This window comes from Pyrgilauda ruficollis, unplaced genomic scaffold (assembly GCF_017590135.1).
Source record: "Pyrgilauda ruficollis isolate IOZ18807 unplaced genomic scaffold, ASM1759013v1 scaffold73, whole genome shotgun sequence".
Classification (NCBI taxonomy): Eukaryota; Metazoa; Chordata; class Aves; order Passeriformes; family Passeridae; genus Pyrgilauda; species Pyrgilauda ruficollis.
Genome location: NW_024529155.1, coordinates 3,879,195 through 3,901,692, shown reverse-complemented (window position 1 = coordinate 3,901,692; position 22,498 = coordinate 3,879,195). Strand labels below are relative to the sequence as shown.

The following is a 22,498-nucleotide window of genomic DNA, read 5'->3' as shown; positions in this document are numbered from 1 at the left end:
CGTCCCTCAAGGCTGTTTTTCTCTTTGGCTCTTCAGTCAGCTTTCTCCAGCATCTGGAAGCCTCAGTGTGAACTATCACTGAAGTACCCATCCTGTCTCCACACTTGTGATTATGCTTCTCTCACCACAATGAATTAGTGTAGCATTTCCATCCCAGTGAACTCCTGCCCATACAGAACCTTTTTTGTTAGTGCATGGCCAATGCAACTGTGCTGGTGAGAAGATCCAGGCAGTAAAATAATTGCATTGTTTCTGTCACCACCAATTCTACTCTCTCTGCCCAGTGCTCAGTACAGGACTGAAAGGACACATGGTTTTATAGGAAAATTCAGTCTTACTTTGGGGACTTGAGAAGGAGGCAGATTTTATTGGATTGCTACACTGGTATATTGGATTTTTCTGCAACACTGGAGCAGAGGGCTTTTCCTAGGGGAAAGCACTTTGAAGGCTATAATCTCTCCTGAGGTAGGTATATATGACACAGAAAGATTTGTTACACTTTTTAAAGGACAAGCTTTGAGAGCTATGAGGATTGGTGAACATAAATCAGCATAGCTCCATGATGTTTATTGTTACCATGAGAAGCAATTCAGTCATGGCTGTAGACATGAAGCTGCTTCTTTTTCTGCAGCTCTTTGTAGCTTTGTAGTTACAAAGACAGAGTTGTGCATCTGCTAAGAAGTGCACTGTGTACTACTATGTGTATTTCACTAGAGCTGGGGTCAAATAAGTGATTTGGGTTTCAATGGAATAAATATCTGGAAGTGCTGTGGAAGTTGAGCCATGCAGACAACTCAGTTCTGTCCCATCACAAGCCCCAACATCCCTTGCTAGATTTTTTGCAAGTCAGGTGAAAAGCTGTGATTTATCATTATGCTAAACAGATCCAGCAAGGTCCTCCCTGTTTTCGTGGCTGGAAAGAAGGCTTAGGAAGCAGAAATTTTACATAGGTGTAGGTAACCTATACCTATGGTTTAGGTTAGGTACCTATAGGTTTAGCTATAGGTACCTCTACCTAAAAGATATAGGTACTGTTATAGGTACAAGGTACTATTTTTACATAGGTATAGGTAAAAGGAGTTTACTATATCGTTTCCTATAGTTTACTCCCATATTATTATAGGAGTAGCTATAATACATGGCCAGCTCTGAATAAAAAGAAACAGCAGAAAAAGGTGAACAACAGATGACTTGGTGTGGGTGCAGGACAATGTCAGAGAGAGGGGTGAGCTCTCGGGGAATGCCTCCTGCCACCAAGCCAGCCTCCCCCCATCCTCCAGCACACGTTCCCATCCCTCATCCTTTCTGGAATACCTTTCTTCCAGCCTCATTGTTGTGCAAGTTCATCAGCCTCCGTGCATTCTTTTTGATTTCTCGGGCATCAACAAACCTCCGGGAGAACTCAATGCCGTATCTGATATCCGCAGAGCAGCCTCCCCACTTCCAGCCCTCCTCCTGGTTGTAGTAGCCCTGTTTCTCTCGGTCACAGCCACAATTGCTGAGGTTGCCCTGGCTGCAGGCGGCCGTGACAGCGTGTGCAACCCCGGCAGCAGTAATGGCATAGGTGAACGCAGCCTCCCTGCTTCCTGTGGAGAGAAGCCAAAAGCTGATGGGTTGGCAGAAAGGCAGCACGTACTCACTAAAGAAAGCACACACATTATCTACAGCAAGGGGGTCAGGCAGCAAGGTGAGGAGGGCATTGATCCTCAGCGTGGATTTCTCATCCTACAGAATTCCACACATATTTAGAATGCTTGGCTCAGCTCGGGCATATTACCCCAGGTACGCAGCCATGGGATGGTCCCACATAAACCCCTTCACCAGAGGGGAACTTGGCAATGAATCTGGACAGTGGTGAGGTGAGGCCGCAAGATTTGTTTTCACACTGTCTAGTCAGGTTGGCAAGATTGAAGTTTATCTGGTTCAGATGAACAAAAAGTGAGTTAACAGCTACCTCTGAGCATTGGCACTGAATGGAAAAAGAACTGTTCAGACAACAAAAACAAAAAAAAAAAAAAACAACCCTAGGGCACAAATGGGGCTGATTATTAATCTAACTTTATAAATGCTCCAGTAGCATCCATTAGTGATGCTGAGTGTAAAGTTCTGCAAGAGAGACCTATAGAGACAAGAACTGGGTAGGTTTCATTTTCTTTCAAGGCAGAGGTTACCCCTTTCCCTTGCAGACTTCTCCTGTGCATTAGTTTTGCTGAAGTGACCCTTTCCCACTCCCACTCTGACTCAAACCTCTGCATCACCACGGCTATTGAGCATGGAAAGGGCACAGAAGTGCTGTGACAGCACTATTCTCTCTCCAAAGTAGGTGAGATACTGTCATGGAAGCACAGACTTATTTTTAAAAATAGCTGGTTTAGAAAATGAGTTCTTTTTTTTTTTTTTTTCCTGTGATGCTGCTACTTGCAAAGGTTCCTGATTGCCAGTTCCATGCAACAGTTGTTGATAATGAGTATATCAGGAGAGGTGAATAAGGCCACTTTCTACACGGATTGGCTGGGGTGCCTGTGAGGTGCAAGGAGGCAGAGTGATGGGAGGGGCAGCTACAGCCCATCCCTGCTCTTATGTGAGACCACACTCTGTCACTGACTCCACACAGGGCTGGATCGTGGTGTTTTGCTGTTGTTATTTATAACACTTCCACGCAAATTCCCTTCTCAATGCTTTCCCCATAAGTTCCCTTCTCACTGCTTTCCTCTGTGTCCTTCTCTGGTAATAAACAGACAATCCTGTAGCGCTGCAGCCAAAGAATAACTGTAAAGAATTTGCAGAAAGTTGCTGAAATGCTTTAATGACCACACACAGAGCTCTAGCATCATTAGTGGATTTGGGAAGTGAAAAAATAGGAACACATTTTCCAGAGGAGGAAAAAAAAAAAAAACAACTTAGAAGCAAGTTTTAATTTTTTTAATGTTTGGATTCGTAGATCTCATAATTATTCTGGAATGATAACTCCACAGTATGGGGGGATTTATATTTCTTATTTTCATAGTTAGCTTCCTGAAAGATTACACCATGGCCAGATATGAGGAAGACCCTACAAGAAACAATCAGAAACTGAGGCTTGGCACCATTTGCTTGTTTCTCCAAAGAAATAAAAAAAACCAAACTTTGGGTAGGGAAAAAAACAAAAGGGTTTTGTGTTCTTCAGCTACCAAGAAGGCTGAAGTGACATGTGCATTATGTGAGTGGCTGGTGCAGTTGCAGGAGTGCCTCTCTTTCAGACACAGCGGTGTTTTGTTGGGGTGGACGATGTGTGCAGTCTGGTTCAGCGCTCCGCAGAACACTGGTGGTCGAGGAGGCCACGCTGAAGGGCTCACAGCTAGTCCACAGAGCCAGATTAAACACTATTTTAAATAGTGTTTTCAATTAAAAGTTTGATGATAACGATACCTGGTGGTCTGTAAGAAATTCTGAGGGTTTATAGCAATCCAAAACAGCTATGGAACCACTGTTCTAGTTCCTAGTGTGATCTTCACATGTTGATATTCACTCCTCTCCTCTTCGCTTGCCAGTTAAATTCAAATCTGAGACTCTTGTTTTAAAATGTGTTCTGTTGACTTGCATGATTTCTTTCTTCTTCTTTAAAAAAAATATATATATTTCTAATCTATAAATTGAAATATTGGAAGTATGAGATGTAATAGAAGCTACATATATAGATACAGTTTGCTTTTCTTCAGGATGAGGGTAAACAACAACGCAAAACCAGACCCAAGGAAATTTTTGGTCAGATACCTTTGAAGTATATGTAGGAAGGCTTATTAACAAGAAGAAACTTATTCCTGTGAGGGAACATAGCAGCTGTCACCTACAGTTCAGTAGATTTACTCAGAGATTTGGTGATAGTTGCTCGTATTTTGTGTCTAAGCTCAATATATTCCCCATGTCTCCAGAGTACGTGGTAAAATATTTTATTACAGCCACTGTGTCTGTGCCTTCTTTGTAAACTTTCACACATTGCTTCCCTTGATCAATTTTATAAAATGAAAGTAAATCATGTCTTTATCTTCCTTTCTCTCTCCCTCATTCCCATTACACCCCTGCCTACCCTCAACAATAAAGGAAAATATCTTTCCTCTCTCCATGTGAGAGCTAACAGCAGTGACGGAATTTTCTCAAGTCATGGGATAATAGCAAATGGAAACCACACTGACTCTCTTAAAAGATTACTCTCCTGTTTCAATGCAGCTCTAAAATAAGAAGGTCTCAGAAATCAGCAAGTTAAGTTGTCCTGCTAAGAATTAAGGTTTTGGGGGTATTTTTTTAACTAGAATACATTCTAAAACTTCACTTGTGTTCCTGAACAGTTCACTAAGGTCCCAGGACCAGTGGAGTATATCAGAAACTGCTGATGGAGGAGGGAGGGGAACCTCTGTGCTCAAATAATGTCTGCTGTACACAAAGCTTTTCATTAGCATGTCATCACTTGGAATCAGTTCTAAGCAAGTCTTTGTTAGGCAGCTAAAAATATTTAAGTAATGATTGCTGTGATAACTTAATAGAGAACAATAATCTCGTTTTATGGAATTTTCTGAGATTTCAAAAATATTCTTGGTCTGCAACAAAAAGGAGACAGGTCTTTCTAGAAATGTTCATGAAATGAAGATATTAGTAGCAGCAGATTTGGTTTCATCCAAATTTGACCCAAATTTGGGGCTAGATATTTCTTTTTCCAGTGAATGTCCTGATTATCTAGTTATTTGGCACTGTGTACACTCAGTTTCTCAGTCTCAGAAGAAAAAATCTTGTCTGACTTCCAAAGTTTTCTGTCACATAGACCAGAAAAATTCTGTTGAGATTTTTATTTTGGTGGAAAAGACACTGCTTTGGCTTTATTGCAACCCTTGGATTTGTCCATTTCTCTGTTAGAAATGCCTGCCTTGGTGTCAAAGATGACAGTTCTGACTTTATTCCCAAAACATAGAAGGGATGTTTTCATGAGTAACATGAACTAATAACGATCTGATCTGATAACTGTCTAATCTAATAACTTCAAAAGGAGATGACTGCCAGTATTAATTAAAATTAAGCCTTTTTTTTCTTTGGTGAAGGTGCTCAAGGCCACTTCTAGCAACCTACCAGCCTATCAGAGGAGTCTGTCATTTGTCAATCTTAGTGCCATTTTCTTGAGTTTATTTGCATTCTGACAGAGGGATGAACCTTAAAAATGTTCTAACAGCCAGCAATGCAGGCAGCTGCTGCTCACACAACTGATATTGAACCACTAATTCCTTAGCACATGTCTGCAGATAGGCAGAGAGGAGCCTTTATCTGGCCTTGGAGTCAAGGAGTAGCCTGTGTTTATTCCTCATTTATATGTAATTTCTGGCAAAGTTTTAAACTTCTAACTGAGCACTTAACTTAGTATGGTTTGACGTGGAAATGCTTACAAGTTCCACAATTGCTGTAGTTTACCAGCCTCAAACGTGCACAGATTCAGCAGAGTATTTTCAGCCTGGAGCCACAATCAGCTGAGAATCACATAGGCTAAATACATATTCAATTACCCAGCTGTGAGCACAGGGCTGAAGATTTAACTGTTCCACAGCTAGTTGCAAGATATCTATTTTGTCAGAGTAATTAGATGAGAATTCTGCTATTGCACACGCCATGCCTGAAATGACTCATGTCAGCACCTGGATGAATAAGGCTGCCACTGAATGTCAGCTATTAGAACTGTAATTTAACTTGAAATATTTAACTGCAGAACATACGGTGTTTGGCCAGTCATTTCCTAGATCTTGCATCAGCAATGATAGAAAAAAGTACTACACACTGTTATTAGGCAAAACAAATTCTTCATGCACTTACACAAGACACCGGATTGATTATATGACACAACACAACATAGGTCAATGGGAAAAAGAAATGAACCACAGCAGAACTAAAATTGTTTTTTGACAAACTTACCCTTTTCAACAAGTCTGGTAAGCTATGACAGATTGAGTCATTTTTTATGGCAAAAGACAATCGATACATCTAGATGAGTAAACTAAAACTCAGACACAACAGCACCCTAAGTAGTGTTGGATGAAGGCTTTCACAGACAAGTTTATTTCCTTAGTAATTTTGTATTCTATTCGACACACATATCAACAATTCTCAAGGAAAATAGTGCAGGCTCTTCATTTTGGATTTGATCCTAGGACAGTACAAGTCTCAGGGATTTTTCTCATTGTCTGGAACAGATCCTTTATTTGCATTTTCAGTGTAATTAACTTTGAGCTTCTTGGTTTATAAAAGTAGGGACTAATTTAATTTAATTTAATTTAATTTAATTTCTCTGTCCCTCTAACTTTCTGTACCCAGTGCTACATGTCAGAACTAAAGTCTACTGAAACCACTTTGTACAGGCAGAAAAATTAAGGCAGAAGAGCAGAAAACTCAGGAGGGTCTTTACTCTGTCAACCCTGACATAAGCTAATAAGACAGATGTTCTTCACAGCAGCTTTTATTGTTCCTGTTCTTAAGGATCTTCAGTAGAGGAGGTTCCAGGGTCTAGTCCAGTACCTTAGGATCTCTACTGGTATGTATTTCACTAATATTAACCTGAAACTGTCTTTCTGAGTGCAAACCCACTGCTTCTCTCGCTAGAGCTGCCAAGAGCAGATTATTCCCTCCTTCTAGCAGCAGCCTTGAAATATGCAAAGACTTCCACCCCTTCCCAGATGTGTTGCATCATCAGCTCTTGCCCAGCACCCCCAAGGGCTCTACTCCTTCCCCTGCTCTCCCTGCTGGCTGGTTGGTGCTGCAGTGCTGCAGATGTGACAGCTCCAGCTGAGGTCTTGCCTCCTTGGGGCCAGAGCAGAAGGAGCCCTTCACACGCCTTGTATGCTGTAGTCCTGTTTATTCCTGCCAGCATTCCTTATTTCACAGCAGCAGGACACTTTTACTCAATTTGCTGCCGTCTTCTGTGCAGCTGCTCTCCCTCCAGATGTTTCTCATCTTGCATTTGTGCAGATGATCATTCCCATGTACAGATCTTTGCCTTCCTGATTTGCCTCCTCTTTCTTTGCTTTAAGGCCTTTGTTTTAAGGCTCCTCTCTAGAATGAAGTCTAAAACTGGTCTTATGATTGGCTGACTAAACTGAGAACAGTATTTCTGATGAGGCCACATCACTGTGAAGGTATCAGAGCATTTAATTGTTTGACATCCTGTTTCTTACAATGCCAATCTGCTGAATGCAAAGCTTTCCCCACACCACCAAATACCAATTTTCAGGATCTAAAAAATGCCATACTGGGTCAGAGTCAAACTCTCACGATGCAGTTCAGTTTCCAACCATGCCTAGGTTATTCAGTGGGAGACACATGAGACCTACAGCAAGTAACCAAAATGATCTTCTCTCTTCCTATTACAGAGATCTCCCTTATCTCTGCTGGCTGGCTTTTGTTTAAAATCTTTTTCTGTGGTGATAGGGTAATTCAGAGTTCCCGATGTTTCCTCCAAAAACATGCTATTTTCTAGCCTTCTTTTAATTTTATCTGTCATTCATTTCTGGACCACTTTATTTCATTCATTTCACTTTATTTCATTCATTTCTGGACCATTTATCCATGATCTTGTTCAATTTTGATCCAAACTACCTCCAGCTTCCTTGTAGTCCTTCCCAACATAATGTAATTCACAAATGCAATGTGCACAGCTTGTTCTCTTGGTCAAGTCAAGAGTATAATGCTGACTGTACCAGCTCCAGCACAGATTACAATAAACACACACCTTTCCATTTTTATAACTACCCTCCAATTACAATTTCCAGATGGTCTGTAACCATCTGGCATGTTCTTATTTTTTGTCACATAAAGCAGGGTCAAAAGCTCCCTTTAATCCAAGATGTATGGTGTAAACTGCTTCTGCTCTGCTTCTGAGGCCCTGGGTGGCCAAAGAAGGAAGGAAATTAGTTTGGTTTAATGTGATTTGTTCTTGACACACCCTGGTTGACTCTTACTCATGTCCTTGTTCTTAGTTATGAGCTTACAAATGGGAGTTTGTTCCCATATTTTTTCATTTACTGAAGTCAACCTGATTGGTCCTACAATTCCTTTCTTTTAGGTTTTTGGTGGTTTTGTTTTGTTTTGTTTTTTGACAAAGGCAACGCGTTTGTCTTTTCAATTCTTAATTAGAATTCTCCACTAGTTTTCAGCACTAGTGGCTATAAGGACAACCACTCACTCCATTAAAAGTTTTGAGATGAGGGACAGCCAACTGGAAAGCAATCAACACGGATAAATACTGCTCTGTAAAGTTCAGAGGGTTCCTCTGTTGATGGTATAAGTTTATAACCATCTGATGGTATAAGTTTATAACCATCTGCTCACCATTCATCTGCTTAGGGAAGTCTGAGGCAAGAAGTGCTTGGCCTTTTTGATATTATCCTTGGTTTGTACTCTCCTCAGGAGTCCACGGAGTAGTGGATCAGCCTTTGTTCTACATCTGCTCACTGACAAATTACTACTAACTCATTGATTTCTGTGTAGCCTCCTGTAAAAAAAACAAATAGATATAGCCATCCATGGTTGTGAGGTTCCTTTGAAGCACCTGTGCTCAGAAGTGTTCCTGAACAATGAATGTGGTGCTGGCTGAATATCTGTTACTGGCAGGACTTTCTGGTCAAGTCTGATGGAGCCTGCTGATGGTCAGGTTCAGTAATGTTCTCTTTGCAGTATTCATTCATTTCACTTTCCCTCCTTCAACCCCTTCTTTTCTACTACAGTCTAAAATAATCTTGTTTAATTTTGTTTCATCCGTATAGGTCTGTTTAGTTGAACTAGAGCTAGAGCAGGGGTGATTACAGCAGCTCCTTCCTAGGCTGCCTGTGGTATCTATTTTCAATTACACATGGCCAGGACAGAGAAAATTGCAGATCTCAAAGCTGAGCATGTGTAGTGATGTGACATAATGGTTTATTTACAGATTCTTCTCTTACTCAGCATTTTTCATCTCCAGGCTCCCACTAAATTTTTATGGCTGGAGGTGCCAGGATCCCAGCCATCAGTTTAGAATTGCTCTGACAACTGGATTGTTTTCTGTTGCTCATGTGGGTTTGTCAAATCTTATTTTAGAATGGGGTGTACATGAGCCAGAATTATTTCACACTAGCCTTATTGCAGCTTCTTGCTGTCATTCTTTATATACTTGAAAGTATATAAATATATTTTAATGTCTATTAAAATATGTATATATTTTAATGTCTATTAAAAAGATATACTTACTCTGCCTCTCCTTTCCACATTTTTTCAAACATTTTTTTGAACGCCATGGGTATTTTCTAAAGGTTTGGTGTTACTTTCAACTTTGATTCCTGTAATGAGTCTTCCAAGGATTTACAGGGATTTTTAAGTTAATTAACCCCCTAATTTATTCAGTTAAGTCCTGGCAACCTTAAACAATAGTCAGCCTTTCTGTTCCAGTGAGCATAATTCTATTATGTTTTTTGTTTTTTGACTGTCTTTTGGCAACGTGTCCCTTGGTGAAGTTTTCTGAGACAGTTTCTATGAGGTTAGTGAGTTTGCTGTAACCTCTGAAAAGATGTTTAGCAATGCCCAGAGAAATAAGAAATTTTTGAGCTCTCTGCTGTAAAACTATATTTGCCATAACAAATATTTCTTACCAGCTCAGCTCTAAGAAGCAAACTGTATCCCATTCTTAGAGAAAATGGTGAAATTTAGTTTTGGTCCCAAAGCACCACTGCTTATTTTTGCTCGAGTTCAATCAGAACATGGTGCTGAGCACACATTTAAAGAGTGCACGAGAGCATGGCTTGAGGAGCACGAGGGGGGAGCTCCCAGATGCACCGTGCCTTTGAGAGGAGCCTGTGTGTGTCACACACGGCTGTGCTTCCACAATGCTGCTGCTAATACTATCAAAGCAGCATGTGGGAAACAAGAGCTGGAGCAGAGAGATTGTCTCCTGCTTGTGTTCTCTTCTGGACCTGCTGGTGCCCCACTGAGGTGCTCAATGGTTCCCTGATGAATGTTTGGTGCCTCTTCTTTTCAGTGATGACAAGAGGTTTGATATGTCATAGTATGTGAGAGCTCAGCTGGAGACATCTTGCAGTGCACTGAGGTTTAGAAAAGTGCTTTGCACCCCTTGCCAGGGGTGGAAAGCATGGAATCCTGAAGGCATCCCAGGGAAACTGTGTTCTGAAGTATACCAATGTCCTTAAATTAAATGAGTCTGTGAGGAACCAGATGTGTTATACATTCTATTCTATTCTATTCTATTCTATTCTATTCTATTCTATTCCATTCCATTCCATTCCAATCTCATCTAATCTATTCTATTCTAATCTAATAATTCATCTGCCTCAACCTGTTAACAACAGTTCTTGTATAGGATTTGACAATGCATCAGTCTCTCTTTTAGAGGGCATTTCAAAAATAAGTCCATTATTTAGAAAAAAGGGAAGGGAATCTATTAACTGTGTGGGCACATATTTTTGTCTTTTTTTTAGGTTTGCTCTTTATAGTATTCCTGCACTATAATGTGGCCTGTTAAAGGTTTCTGAGGTACCTGTGTGGTGCTCAGCAAGGGAAACTTTGCCCACTTGGATTTAATAAGTAGACAAGATGCTTGCCACATAATGAAAAACAGAAGGAAAAAAACAAGCAGAAAAGAAACCTCCACTCTGAACCTGAGAAGAAAACAGGACAGTATTACCAATCACATTTTTGAAGTACATTTCCTTTCAAGTCAACTTCATGCTCTGAAAAGGTACAAGAGCAGAGGAGGTGGCTACCATAACCACTGAGATTTCCATGTGCACAGACTTTAGAGGCTTGAGCCTTTCATGAGTGAAGCAGTTCAGAATGGTTCCACTCTAGGTAGGATCCTACCAATCTAAGTTATTCTGTGATTTTGTGACTGTATTTGATTTCGCTGTGGACCCCATATCACAAATATTCTGTCATTCCTTCTATTATATTAATGAGTACCAAAAATCCACAGCCATGCAAAATCAGACCTTCTCAGTGGACTTTCTGATGGGTCAGTATTTTAATTAACTTAAATCATCTCAGTGGTCTGACATAACTGTACTGTGTTGAAGAGCACCTCTATAAAAAGAAATCTGCATTGACATTTGCATCAAATCGTCATTTCCTCTATTACTTTATGTCATTTCTAGCCCAGATAACAAATCCCCAAGGGCAGTGGTCATGTCTGTATTCTTTTTTAAATCACTGTGCATACCTGTCCTTTGCTGTAGGAACATGTTAAATAATCCTCTAAAGGGTCCACTGAATTATGGGTTGTGGTAAGCACCAAACTCCTATACCTGGGCATGCCAGAGTGTCTGTGGATTGATTTCTGTATATTCTGCAGATAAAATTTCTGATCTTGCTTCCTGAGGTGGTTTAGTTAAATCATTAATATTACCTGAATGTTCTATGCAGAGCCTAAGAATAGGCCAGTGCCACTTTGCCAGAATTGTTGAATTGCAAATATCTGAGTGATACCTGGACAAACCTGGTGTTAGACACAAATCTGTTTCTGCAAGAGGCAGTCCCTGCCTTAAGGGGACACATCATTCAGCTGGAGAGGGCAAGAAAAGAGAGATATAATCACCTCTCTTTCACAGAGGCACGAGGAGGTTAAGGTATGTATCCAGAGGACACAAGGTATGTACTCAGAGGACAAGCATGTCCTTTTGCTGGATTCTTTTTGTGAGGAGATAACAGTAATTCAGTTGGAATCTTCTCAAGAGACAACTGAAATACAAATTCAGGCCAGGGAGAATATCCATGAGCTGCATGGTGGGACAGGAACCCTCCCAGAGAGGAGCAGTAGTCATGGGGCTGGGAATCCTGTACTCTGCTCTTCCACTGTTCAATACAGTATTGACCTGCACACCTACTGCCAGAGGCACAGAGGGATCTGACACAGCAGTGCTCAGCACCCCAGTGCCTGCCAGAGAGAGCCATGGCTGTAGGAGCCCCCTCCTTACATTCACACTCACACACGTCCTCACATGCCATACCTGCTCAGCATGCATCCACATCCTTCCTTTACTTTTAATTTGGGAAAAAAAAAAAAAAAAAACGACTTAAAATTATTAATATGTCTTCCCAGGAGAATTGCTGAGGTTCTATTTGTTCTGTTTCAGAGAGACACCAAGTGATTCCACATCCCCATTTGGAACTGACATTTCTTGACTACTAGTGAGATACAACTGCAACTTCAAGCTGGATATTGTTTGTACTCACTTTTTGTGTTAGCCCACACAAATGTTTGGAAGAGATAGATAGATGGATAGATAGATAGATAGATAGATAGATAGATAGATAGATAGAAACATATAAATCTAGAAACCTCCTTTTGGAAACACATACAAAGCAAGTGTAGCCCAGGACTTCTATCAAATATGAGATACTGCTTTCAAACTAGGTCCTAATGTGTATGTGATACAAAATAATTTACGTCTATAGGGCAAGAGCTAATCACCTAGAGCTAAATCTGTAACGGTGTTGGCTCTAGAAGCCTGTCTTTTAGATGTTCCTCCACGTAGCATTTTCCATGTGGCTGGCACAAAAATCCAGCCTCACCAAGAACTGGGAGAATTAGAAACCAAAAAAGCAAGAAGATATCAAGCTGCACGGGGAAGCCCTGAAACTGGCAGTAGAAAATGCAAGGAAAGGGAGAGTCTAAACTTATCCCATCAGAGTTAAGCCAGATTTCCCTGCACAGTGAGTCTTTCCAACTTTGCTGGCAGCAATCATCTTAGTGTAATTGCTGGAGGGACGTGGTGGTTTTAGAAAAGGAGAGCCCACCCTTAAAATATTCTGACTGGGGAAAAGAGATTTCTTTACATAAAAGCCAGGAGATGACTTTGTTGCTTTCACTGATTAGAAAAAAGACATTCTTCTGAACATAACTTCTTCTAGTGTATTTTTCTAGGGGTTTTTTTCAGTATCATTTAACTTGGTTCTGTCAAGTACCAAATTAGGATGAGTTTATATAAAGTACTAATTCTACTTTGTCATGACATTTCTAAAGTAAGATTTATGAAGAGCAGCAGTATCTTTTATTAAACTGAATCACATACACTAGGCATCTATGTGACCTAGGAAGGGTCTAATAAATATATATATATATATATATTTATTTAAATTCTCTTTCAGACTTTCAATCTAAATCCAGACAATATCATGAAATGGAATAACCACTGACCTTTTAGTTCTCACTGCAACAGCAACACAAGATGAGCATTATGTCAAATAACTGTGAAATAATCACCTATAGAAATACCTTGCTCAACACAATATTTCATGGTAAGAGCAGTCAATATGGAGAACATCCTGCTCAAACCAAGAAATAGTGACACCAGGACTGGGAGTTCTGAAAAGCATTTCAGGTCATGGAGAAACAGCTCCTGTGTGCCTAGGACAGCACTTTCCAGGCACAGAGATTGTCGTGCTTTCTAGTCTGGTGACTCTGCTCTTCAAGGTGGCCTTCTTCTTAAGAAGTGCCTAGACATAGACAAAAGACTTACTTATGTTTGACCAAAAAAAAAGGGAAAATAATTTGTGTCAAATAGTAGACCAGAATGTTGTCTTCTGTAAAAATTCTGCACAGGAGCACAGCAGAGAGTTTCTTGCTGCATTTGCTGGGAATTGCTGTTGGATTGTCTCCTGGAGGATGAAGTTATGAAGGTTGTCCTCCAAATCTGTAGCTCATGTAAATTCCTGGCATGGTTTCTAATGCCTGGCAGGATACCTTAGAGGACCAGCTCAGCAAGTCAAATTCCACAAGCAAGTCACTTGCACTGTCACAAGTGACCCATCTGTAGGTGTGGGGGCTTTCTTGTGTTTGGTGCATTCCTGGCAGGGCAGAGTTTGGAAGTGGGGACAACAGTGAGGGTTATGTGGCTGTTTAGGATGTTCTTACTCTCTGGATATCTCCCATGGCAGCAGATGTGCCTTGCTGGCTTTAGCCCACTCCACCCATCCCTTCCATGGTGGCTGCAGCAGAGGGGCTGGGCTGGCAGCCCCCAGCACGTGTCTGTGCTCTGCTATTTCTGCTCAGAGGTCACATCTCCTGGGCTGCAGCAGACAGGCTGGGCAGTAACCCTGCAAGGCACTGCAGTCCTCTCGCCGAGCTCAGAGGTTGTGGAAAGCAAATGAGAAAGTTCTGGTGGAAGGGCTGGGTTGAAACTTGCTATTGAATTTGCTTAAATATTTTCCAAATGCTCTTTCACACTGCTTGTGTGGCTGCATTCACCCTTCTGATACATCTGGCTTGCCTGTACATCTTGCTGGGAGGAGAGACAGGGTCAAGCAATGATATCCACCCTTCTTGGTGTTTAAAGGGTCCTTGCCTGGTAGTCACATTTGTAACCCCAGGGAGCAAGACACAGCACAGATCACACATATGAAAGAGATTTAAAAGAGTAAAGAGCTCAGAGAAGTTTGGATACATACACAAAGTTTAGATTCTGATCCAAACCTCTCTGGTTTGCAAAATGAGTTTGGAAGCATCACAAGAGCAAAGTCTGTTTTTTCAGCTCTGGAGTTTCTGGTCCTGACAAGAGTTGGGAAGTGACAAGATTCACATAAACAAGGAATCAATTTATCTGAATCTTCTCAGGACTTAGATACTAAATAAATGTTTCATCTGAGCCTGCCCAGCTAACCCCACTGGGTCAGGTTATCTGATCTAGTAGACAAGTGGTTGCTGTTTATTATTTGTGTTGTGTTGTTTGTGTATTGCCACGAACTGAGAGAGATCACCCTAAAATGGGGATCCAAACCTGCAAGAGATTGACAAATGGCAGATGACATAACAACCCTGCAAGCTACCTGCTGAAAAAACTAAATTTTATAAGAATAAAATGATCAAATTTCTAGCCCGCAGTCAATTGTTTTTAAGCAGTACACCCTAGAAAGGTATTATGAGTTTTAAACAAAGACAAGAAGAAAAATTTCTAGTTTTTTGAGGCTTCAGACCAGGATCCAGGCTTTATGACCAGAAAAGGAGGAACAAGGCCCTTTCTGCTGTACATGAGTATTTCAATAGATAGATTGCTATTAATACCAGTCTTCGAGATGCTGCTGATATAAAACTGCTCCTAAAACCCACGAGCAAGTGTCTTTACTGCAAATCCTCATTAAAGTGAGAAATGGGTCTCTATTCTTTCCAGCCCCCCACTTTCCAGCAGCTCATTTCCAGATCTGAACTTTGGAGCTGACCCCTGTCTTTGTGATGGGCCAAACCAAAAGCCAGATCTGAACACCGCTGAACTCTGGAAAAGTTCAAATCTATCGTTTGTGGTTCAGGTTCAGCTCTAATTAAAATGGACCAGTTAGAAAGGCAAATGTCTTAAAACCAAAACAAAACAAATGTTTCACGTGAAAAGTTTTGGGTCGGGCTATATGGTACCAAGTAGTGTTTTTGTCTATCACATGATGTCATGTTCTTCTGGTTAACACAAACTGACAGCATGCACACGCTGCTGTGTGAGATATTCCATGCAGACACTTTGAATCCAACTTCAAGAAGAAGGCAGTATTCATGGAAATGCTTTCAGGATGTGCAAAACCCCATCAGCAATCTTCCTGCCACTCAGCTCTGAGGGCAGGCTGACACCTCTCAAAGTTTCCATGCCCATCCCTCCAGCACAGTCGTCCAGGGTCTCTCAAAATACAGTGTCCTGCCTTCTCTGAGTGAAGTTTATGCCTCATTATGTCACCAGTATGTGGATTATTGCCACTAATCCCTGAAAACAAACAAGAAGGGGGTGCTGCAGAACCTTTGGTTGCATAAGAGGGCAGGGAAAACCCAGCTAAACCTCCTGCTCAGTGCTTCTGTTTATACTATAGTTAATACTACAGTGTAATAATCAAGATGGTTGATCAGTGGACAAGGGGAAAGCAAACAAAAGGGAAGGGAACATGGTTTCAGCATTACTGAACTGCTGAAGCGAAAGAAAATGGGAGACAGCAGGGAGAAAGAGAAAGGGAAAGAGGGAAAAGTTGTTAATGCCCCATCTCTGGCGTCAGGATGTGCACCAGTAGCCAGAAAAAGAGGGAACACAGACAGGAAGATTTACTCAAAGAATCACAGCACACCTACAAAAAGTAACCAGAATTTACTCTCCCTGTGGGCTTTATTCTGTCTCTTTTATGTTACATGTAAGTTCATACTGAGCATCGGTTCAGTATTTTTTCTTGGTGAAATTTGAGTGGACAATTACCTAAGGTTTTCAAACTTCCTTCTTCTGCAAACTAAGCTAATAATCCTACTAGGCCTCTTCTACTGGGATTTTTCACTTTGTTGGTTTTTTTTTTCAGGCCTGGTCTCACTTTTTAGAAGACCTTCATGATATTTCTTTCTTCTCTATTTTCTTTCTTCTTTGAGTAAGAAGACTTTAACAGCAACCAGTTTTGTTTGAGGATACATCCCAAATGTTTAAGTGGAGGTTAGTGCCCGATCGTTTCAATTCCTCACTGAAATTAGTCATCATTAGTTTCCAGAGAAAAAGATATGAAGTGACTTGCCCAAGGTCACACAAAAAGGCACAGCTAGGGGGCAGAGAACAAGTCCATTATCTCCTGGTCCACGCTTTTTACAATAAAATTTATTTTTTACCATAAAATGATTATTCTTACATTGAACTAGGAGACACAGGTATGTGAAAAAGGATAGGAAGAGAATGGTATTGAGCTTCTCAATGTGATTCCTTCCTCTCAGCTTAGATAAAAAGAATGAAAAATTATTTTATCCATTCTGCATGAATACTTCTTGAGTTAAAGAATATTCCAATGTTTTCACTCAGGAAATTTTCAGTTCATTTTCACTGGTGAGGTTGTAACTAAAAGAACAATCTAATTAATCATTCTTAGCAATATACTCAATTCTATTCACGGCATAATTTTACAGACACCACAACAACAGAAAATAATAAACGACCCACCTAAGCAAAGGAATGAGACAAAATATTTTTTTCTGCATAAGTTTCGTGACATTCATGAAATAGGATTGCCAGAAACCTAGTTATTACTTTGGAATTTTCTTTAAAGCCAGAAGTAGAGTAGAATGGAAATAGATACCAGCTCGAAAATATATGGCAGAAAATATATGCTTGTCAATTTGCGCTAAACCTGCTCTGAGTATGGAGGACCCAAATGCTTAGGAATGATAAGCAGTCAGAAAATAAAACCACCTGACTGTTTAGGAAAGTTCACTACCTTTACTAAGCCCTTAATGAAATACCCTGTCTGATTCTGCCTGGAATACTAGCATTAGCAAGTTTCCACAATATAGAAATCAAGATTATTCGTCAAAAATGCCCTGTCAGGTGCCCACCATTGATAGCCAGAACTGCCTCAACTTAAAACAGGAATGCACCAGTGCTCTGTGCTGGCCACCTTGGATTTTGGATCCTGTCATTGCCCTTCACCATTACTGATTTTTCCTGCTTTTGGCCCATCCCTTTTCTTTCCCTCTCCCTGCACATGCATTTATAGGTCTGCTTCATTCTTTCCCACTTCCTCACGTCCCTAGCCAGAGAGTTGAAAGGCTTCCATTACAAAGATTGAAAACATACTCCATATTAAATGTAACACGATAGTATGACCAGCAGGTCCACGTTTCAAACACATTCAATTTATATCACAACTGAGAATAAAGAGCAGGGGAAGCTACTTGGTGGGTTGCTGGAGGCTGTGGCTTCCATTTTTTTGTGGAACATGTCTCTGTCACTTGCTAAATAGGTGCACCATCTGGTGGTAATTTTGGACTCCCAAATCTTAAATTTCCAAAGAGCAGCAGTGGAGATACTCCTGTGGTTGCAGCATTTATTTTTGGGTTTTGCCACTATCTGTCTAAAAGTCCTCAGCTAAGACAACTTTTGCAGGTACTACTGCTGATTGAGTAATAAGAATTGGTAGGACTTTAAACAGGGATCAAGTTTCCATGGCTGCCGTGTGGGGAAGCAGGTATGGCTTTATGAGAGGACTAAATGCTCCCCTGAGGAACTATATACATAGAGATGGAAAAATTTCAAACACAAAGAGAATTTAGGTATTAAGGGAGTCTAAACTCCCAGGATAGGCAACAGGGACCATTGTGCACTCAAATTAAGATGCAAATCACCCTCTGGAAGTGTTTCTCCCTGTTCTTTGACCATACAAGGAAAACAGTCTGACTAGGTTCCTATCTCAGACATCTCAAACAAATGCCTGGAGCTGTGTGATGTGAAACTGGGCCAAGGAAAAGAAGTGAGGAAGGGGCTCCTCATTTTTCTGCCTTTGTTGTCTAAAACCCTTTCATTCAGAAGCAGAAAGAAACCACTTCTACCTCTTGTGCCATTCCCCTCAGGAGCTGCAAGGTTGCACTGACTCTTTCTGATGGGACTTAAAATGGAGATCTCTTCTGAACAAGGTGGCTGGAGGCTGAATAAAACAGAATATGAGTTTCCACATATTGGTGAAGAAATGAGTGAACAGGTAAAAATAAGTCATGATCCAGGAGTGATTTTTTTTTTTTTTGTTTGTTTGTTGGGGTTTTTTTTTCTTGTTTTTGGTTTAGCAATGTGAATAAAGCTGTAAAGTCTACCGCATTTCTGTGTATGTCTGTTGAGCTTCCATCTAGAGGGAGCAGAGCCTTCTCCCAGTGCACCAGTGAGAGCAAACCAAAAAGACACCTCAGTAATTCAAGCCCATTTAACTAACACCGGCCAAGTTTTAGGAATCATTCTTCTCACACAATCCCAGAAGAAGAGTTTGAACATCTGAAGAGAGAGAGCATTATAGATAGCAACAGACTCCACTTGTGGCTAAAAATAATCTCCTAGGGTCACTCCAAGTGGATCTGGGATGGGCAGAAGGACCCATCGTCAGCTTGATCTCGCATGCTGGCTTTTACTGTGACTTCTGTATTCTGCAAACCACTTTGTTCTGCCTTTAGAAAGAGGCTTTCAAAGCCTCTTTAGTAGCACTTACAATGGAGGGTTTAAAGTAAAGCATATATTGGGTAAAAAAAGCACGGCTGGAGTCAGTTCCCAGTTTGAATATTGAGAGAATGATTACCTTAGAATGCTTGATTCACTTTTTCGAGTCTCCAAATAATAGATTATAGAGTCCTCTTGCTTGCTTGCTTTATTTCTTTTTTTGATTTTCCTCTTCTATCGGTAACAATAATATTATTCTTCACAGTATAACATCAGTAAGAAATAAACTACAATCATGCACAATTTAATCCAAAGCTAAAAGGTCAGGCATGATACGCACAAAGGAAATTTTGTCAATTAGAAAATGAGGTATTTGTCAGATGTAATATTTTGCAATACACCAACCACTTTGTTAGGAAAAGAAATTGCTCGTGACTGAAGGCACGATGGCAAACTGCATGGATCAGTGATCTAATCCTGAATGCTAAAATACTTGTTCGCAAACCAAAATGTGCAGATAACAAATGCTGTGCTTTTTGTAATGTTTGCACATGCCTCTCTCTGCATTTCAAGCTTTTCAATTTAGAAACAGATCATTTACCAAACAGAACCTATCCCTAAGAACAGAGGAGGAAAGGGAGGGATGCTGCTACACATGTAACTCTGAAGTCTAATGTTATGTTTAGCCTGTCCTGCTTGGTGTAGAGGTTGGACTAGATGACCAAACCTATCATCTGTAATTCTAGGGAAGAGATTTTGACAACACACTTAACCGCAGTGGTAAAGCTCAGGGAATCTCCAAAGTCTGTAGGATCTTAAGTTATTAAGGCACCACACACCAGCAGGTGCTGTCCTGCACTCCCTGTCACCCTCCATAATGAATTTGCCCTGCTGTGGCAAGGTTTGGCAGCACCAGCCTGTTTGCAAAGTTGCTCTGCACTTAAAAAGTCAAATGTTGTATGGTTGATTGTCATTTAACTAATTGGGGTTTAGCTGAGTCCCTCTGTGAAATTCATCTTCACTTTCAACTTCTGCTCATAACCAAAAGCCAGGAGACTCTTTAGTGGTTCTGGTGAAACCAGTGGCAAAATGTCTACTGACAGCAACAGGACAAGAACTTGGCCCCTGTCCTTTTGGATGAAGCCCAGCCCCACTTTATTTGACTTTTAATGTCATTTGCTTTCTTGGCTTAAGCATGCATTACGTTCTAAGCCATTGACCAATAGGACTGGGATGCTGAAGTAACTAATGAGTCAGTATGCTATGGAGCATTTGTACTCAGCAATTTTACTAAATTTGTCACTAAACAAAGTGACTCTAAATGAGCATTAATGTTCCTTGGATGCACTTGGAAGTAAGGAAATGCCAAGCTTAAAGCTGTTACCCAAAGTTAGCCCTGTGCCCAAACTTTGGTGCAGAATTCAACTAAACCATAGCCTAGAATTTGTACACTATCTTTTCCACAGGACCTCTGACTGACTCATCCCAAGGGAAACCAGAAAAGCAATACGGAAAATGTTACCCTGAATAGCTACATACAAAGCTAAAAGAGAAGAGGATTTTTGTTCTGGCCAGTGCTGAGCAGGAAATGATCATCACAGACCCAAGGCCCCATCACATGTTCCTGCCCCCTTTTCACTACGCCTAAGTACACAAGTAGGATAATCAAATGCCAAAACTCATGAGTACCCACCCCTCTCCCCCCAGAAAAGTTTATTTTCCGTACTGACACTTAGATGGAGCAGTTCCATACAATGAAAAGGTCCATTTAGTTTGAACCACGGAAACTATGTGTTAAACCCCATCCCCATTCCAGTGCCTTGGTTTTTCAGGAGATCTGAGGTTTAGGGTCACAGGAAGACAGGGTGTTGTGCTATATGATGTTTCCTACAACAAGCTGTGCAGTGTTGTGGGCCTTTACATCCCAGAATACCCATGGAGGCATGTGAGAGCAGAGTTCAGAGATCCAGAGACTTGAGTCTCCCAAGTTACAGTTCTTGGCATTAATTTATATCAATGCATGGAACAAATTTAAAATTAAGTGTTCTGAAAACAAAAATGGAATTGCTTATAGTCAGGTATGTCAGTGTGTTTAAATTTGAAAATGTCTACAGAAAAGCACCTGTTCCAAGAAAATCTTCACTTTTATATGAAACAGAATGAAATAAAAGCCCTTTCCTTAGAATGGAAATTCCAGATTTCATTGAGATCAGTAACCACCATTCCTCATCCAGCTGCAAGCCACACACAGTTCACCAAGTAATTGTATTACCATACTAGTGCTGTGTTTGGAATAAGGATATCTGCCTTTTAAAGAAAGTCTGCTGCCAAATAGGTAAATATTTAAATGGCAACAAGAACATTTTAATTCAAGAGAACTTATACTATTCTTCACACTCATGACCCTTGAGGGAAGAGAAAATACAATTGAGCTAAACTTGAACTAAGCAGTAAAACCTTACGAGAAGACAAGGAAGTGGAGAAGATAAATTGAGATATATAAACATCTGTCTGTTCATGGTTGGAAATTATTATATGCAGACTATATATGCTTTTATTTCTTTTATAGGGAGACAAAGAAATAAAGATTATAAAATTAATGTGGCAAACTGACAGTTTTTCTAGTAAAGTTAAACAAAATTTATTTCAGTCAACTCATCATTTACAAATGGTACTGTCCATTATGTTTGTCTTTTCCTCTAAGATTTACAATGTATTTTGAAAACATTGCTAAGGCCTCCCTGAATCATTTTGAGGTTCTGACATCTAAGAAATTTTTAAAGCACAGAGAAATTATCACCCACAAATGTTCAAATTGATTCACCAAGCAGGGAATCCTCCATCCTGTCAAAATAGGATGTTTTTTTAAAAACAACAATACTTTCTTAGAATAAAAAGGTATTCTTTTTCTAAAAACATCCAATTTACAGACAGTAAGAGTCTGAACCTACCACTCCCACAGTAACCTGTCTCCTCAGTTTAAAAAGTACAAATTCTTAGCACCTTAAGGGTTTCATAACTTTTTTACTGCTCCTTCACAACCTCAGTTACCACCAGCTGGGAGGATTTATTTTCTTATTCTGGTTTGGGTTACTGTCTTACCTTGTTACTTGTGATAGTGAAAACCTTACCCAACCTTCTACAGTAAGAAAGTATGAACAGTTTGAACCAACTCCTCAATTTCCCCCAAAGATGATAATGCAAAGTGAAATGCCCTCTCACATACTTGGCCTTGTTATTGCTATGTTATCACACCTTTTCCCCAGTGCTCAGCTTTCAGCTGAGATGAAATGCTCTGAGCAAACTGTTCTGCTAAGGCAGCTGCCTCTGAGGACTTTTCTCACTGCCTGTAGCCTAACTCAGACCAGCTTTGGGTGGAGCAGCTCAGCTTTGCTCCAGAATGGCCTTCCTACCTCTGTAAGGCAACTTGTGGGACAGTCACTGACACACCAGAGTCCTTCTGCAGTAATAGATAGCCAAAAAGTGAGAATAAATAGATTGGACATGCTTAAGGTTAAAGATATTTTGGTTTCTTCTTCCAGCAACAACATGCCAGTTGTGAAAATAAAGGTGCTGTTTGAGACGTTTTAAGA

General features: G+C 40.5%; 1 protein-coding gene across 2 annotated transcripts in view; it reads right to left on the bottom strand.

Moving 5' to 3' along the window:
- The window catches only part of WNT7B (Wnt family member 7B), a 91,856-nt gene that overhangs the window by 11,488 nt on the left and 57,870 nt on the right, over positions 1 to 22,498 (bottom strand). For both annotated transcript variants that reach the window (XM_041485955.1, XM_041485954.1), the window contains exon 3: positions 1,315 to 1,586. In XM_041485955.1, coding sequence (XP_041341889.1) covers positions 1,315 to 1,586 — 272 coding nt within the window. The remainder of the gene's footprint in view (positions 1 to 1,314; positions 1,587 to 22,498) is intronic.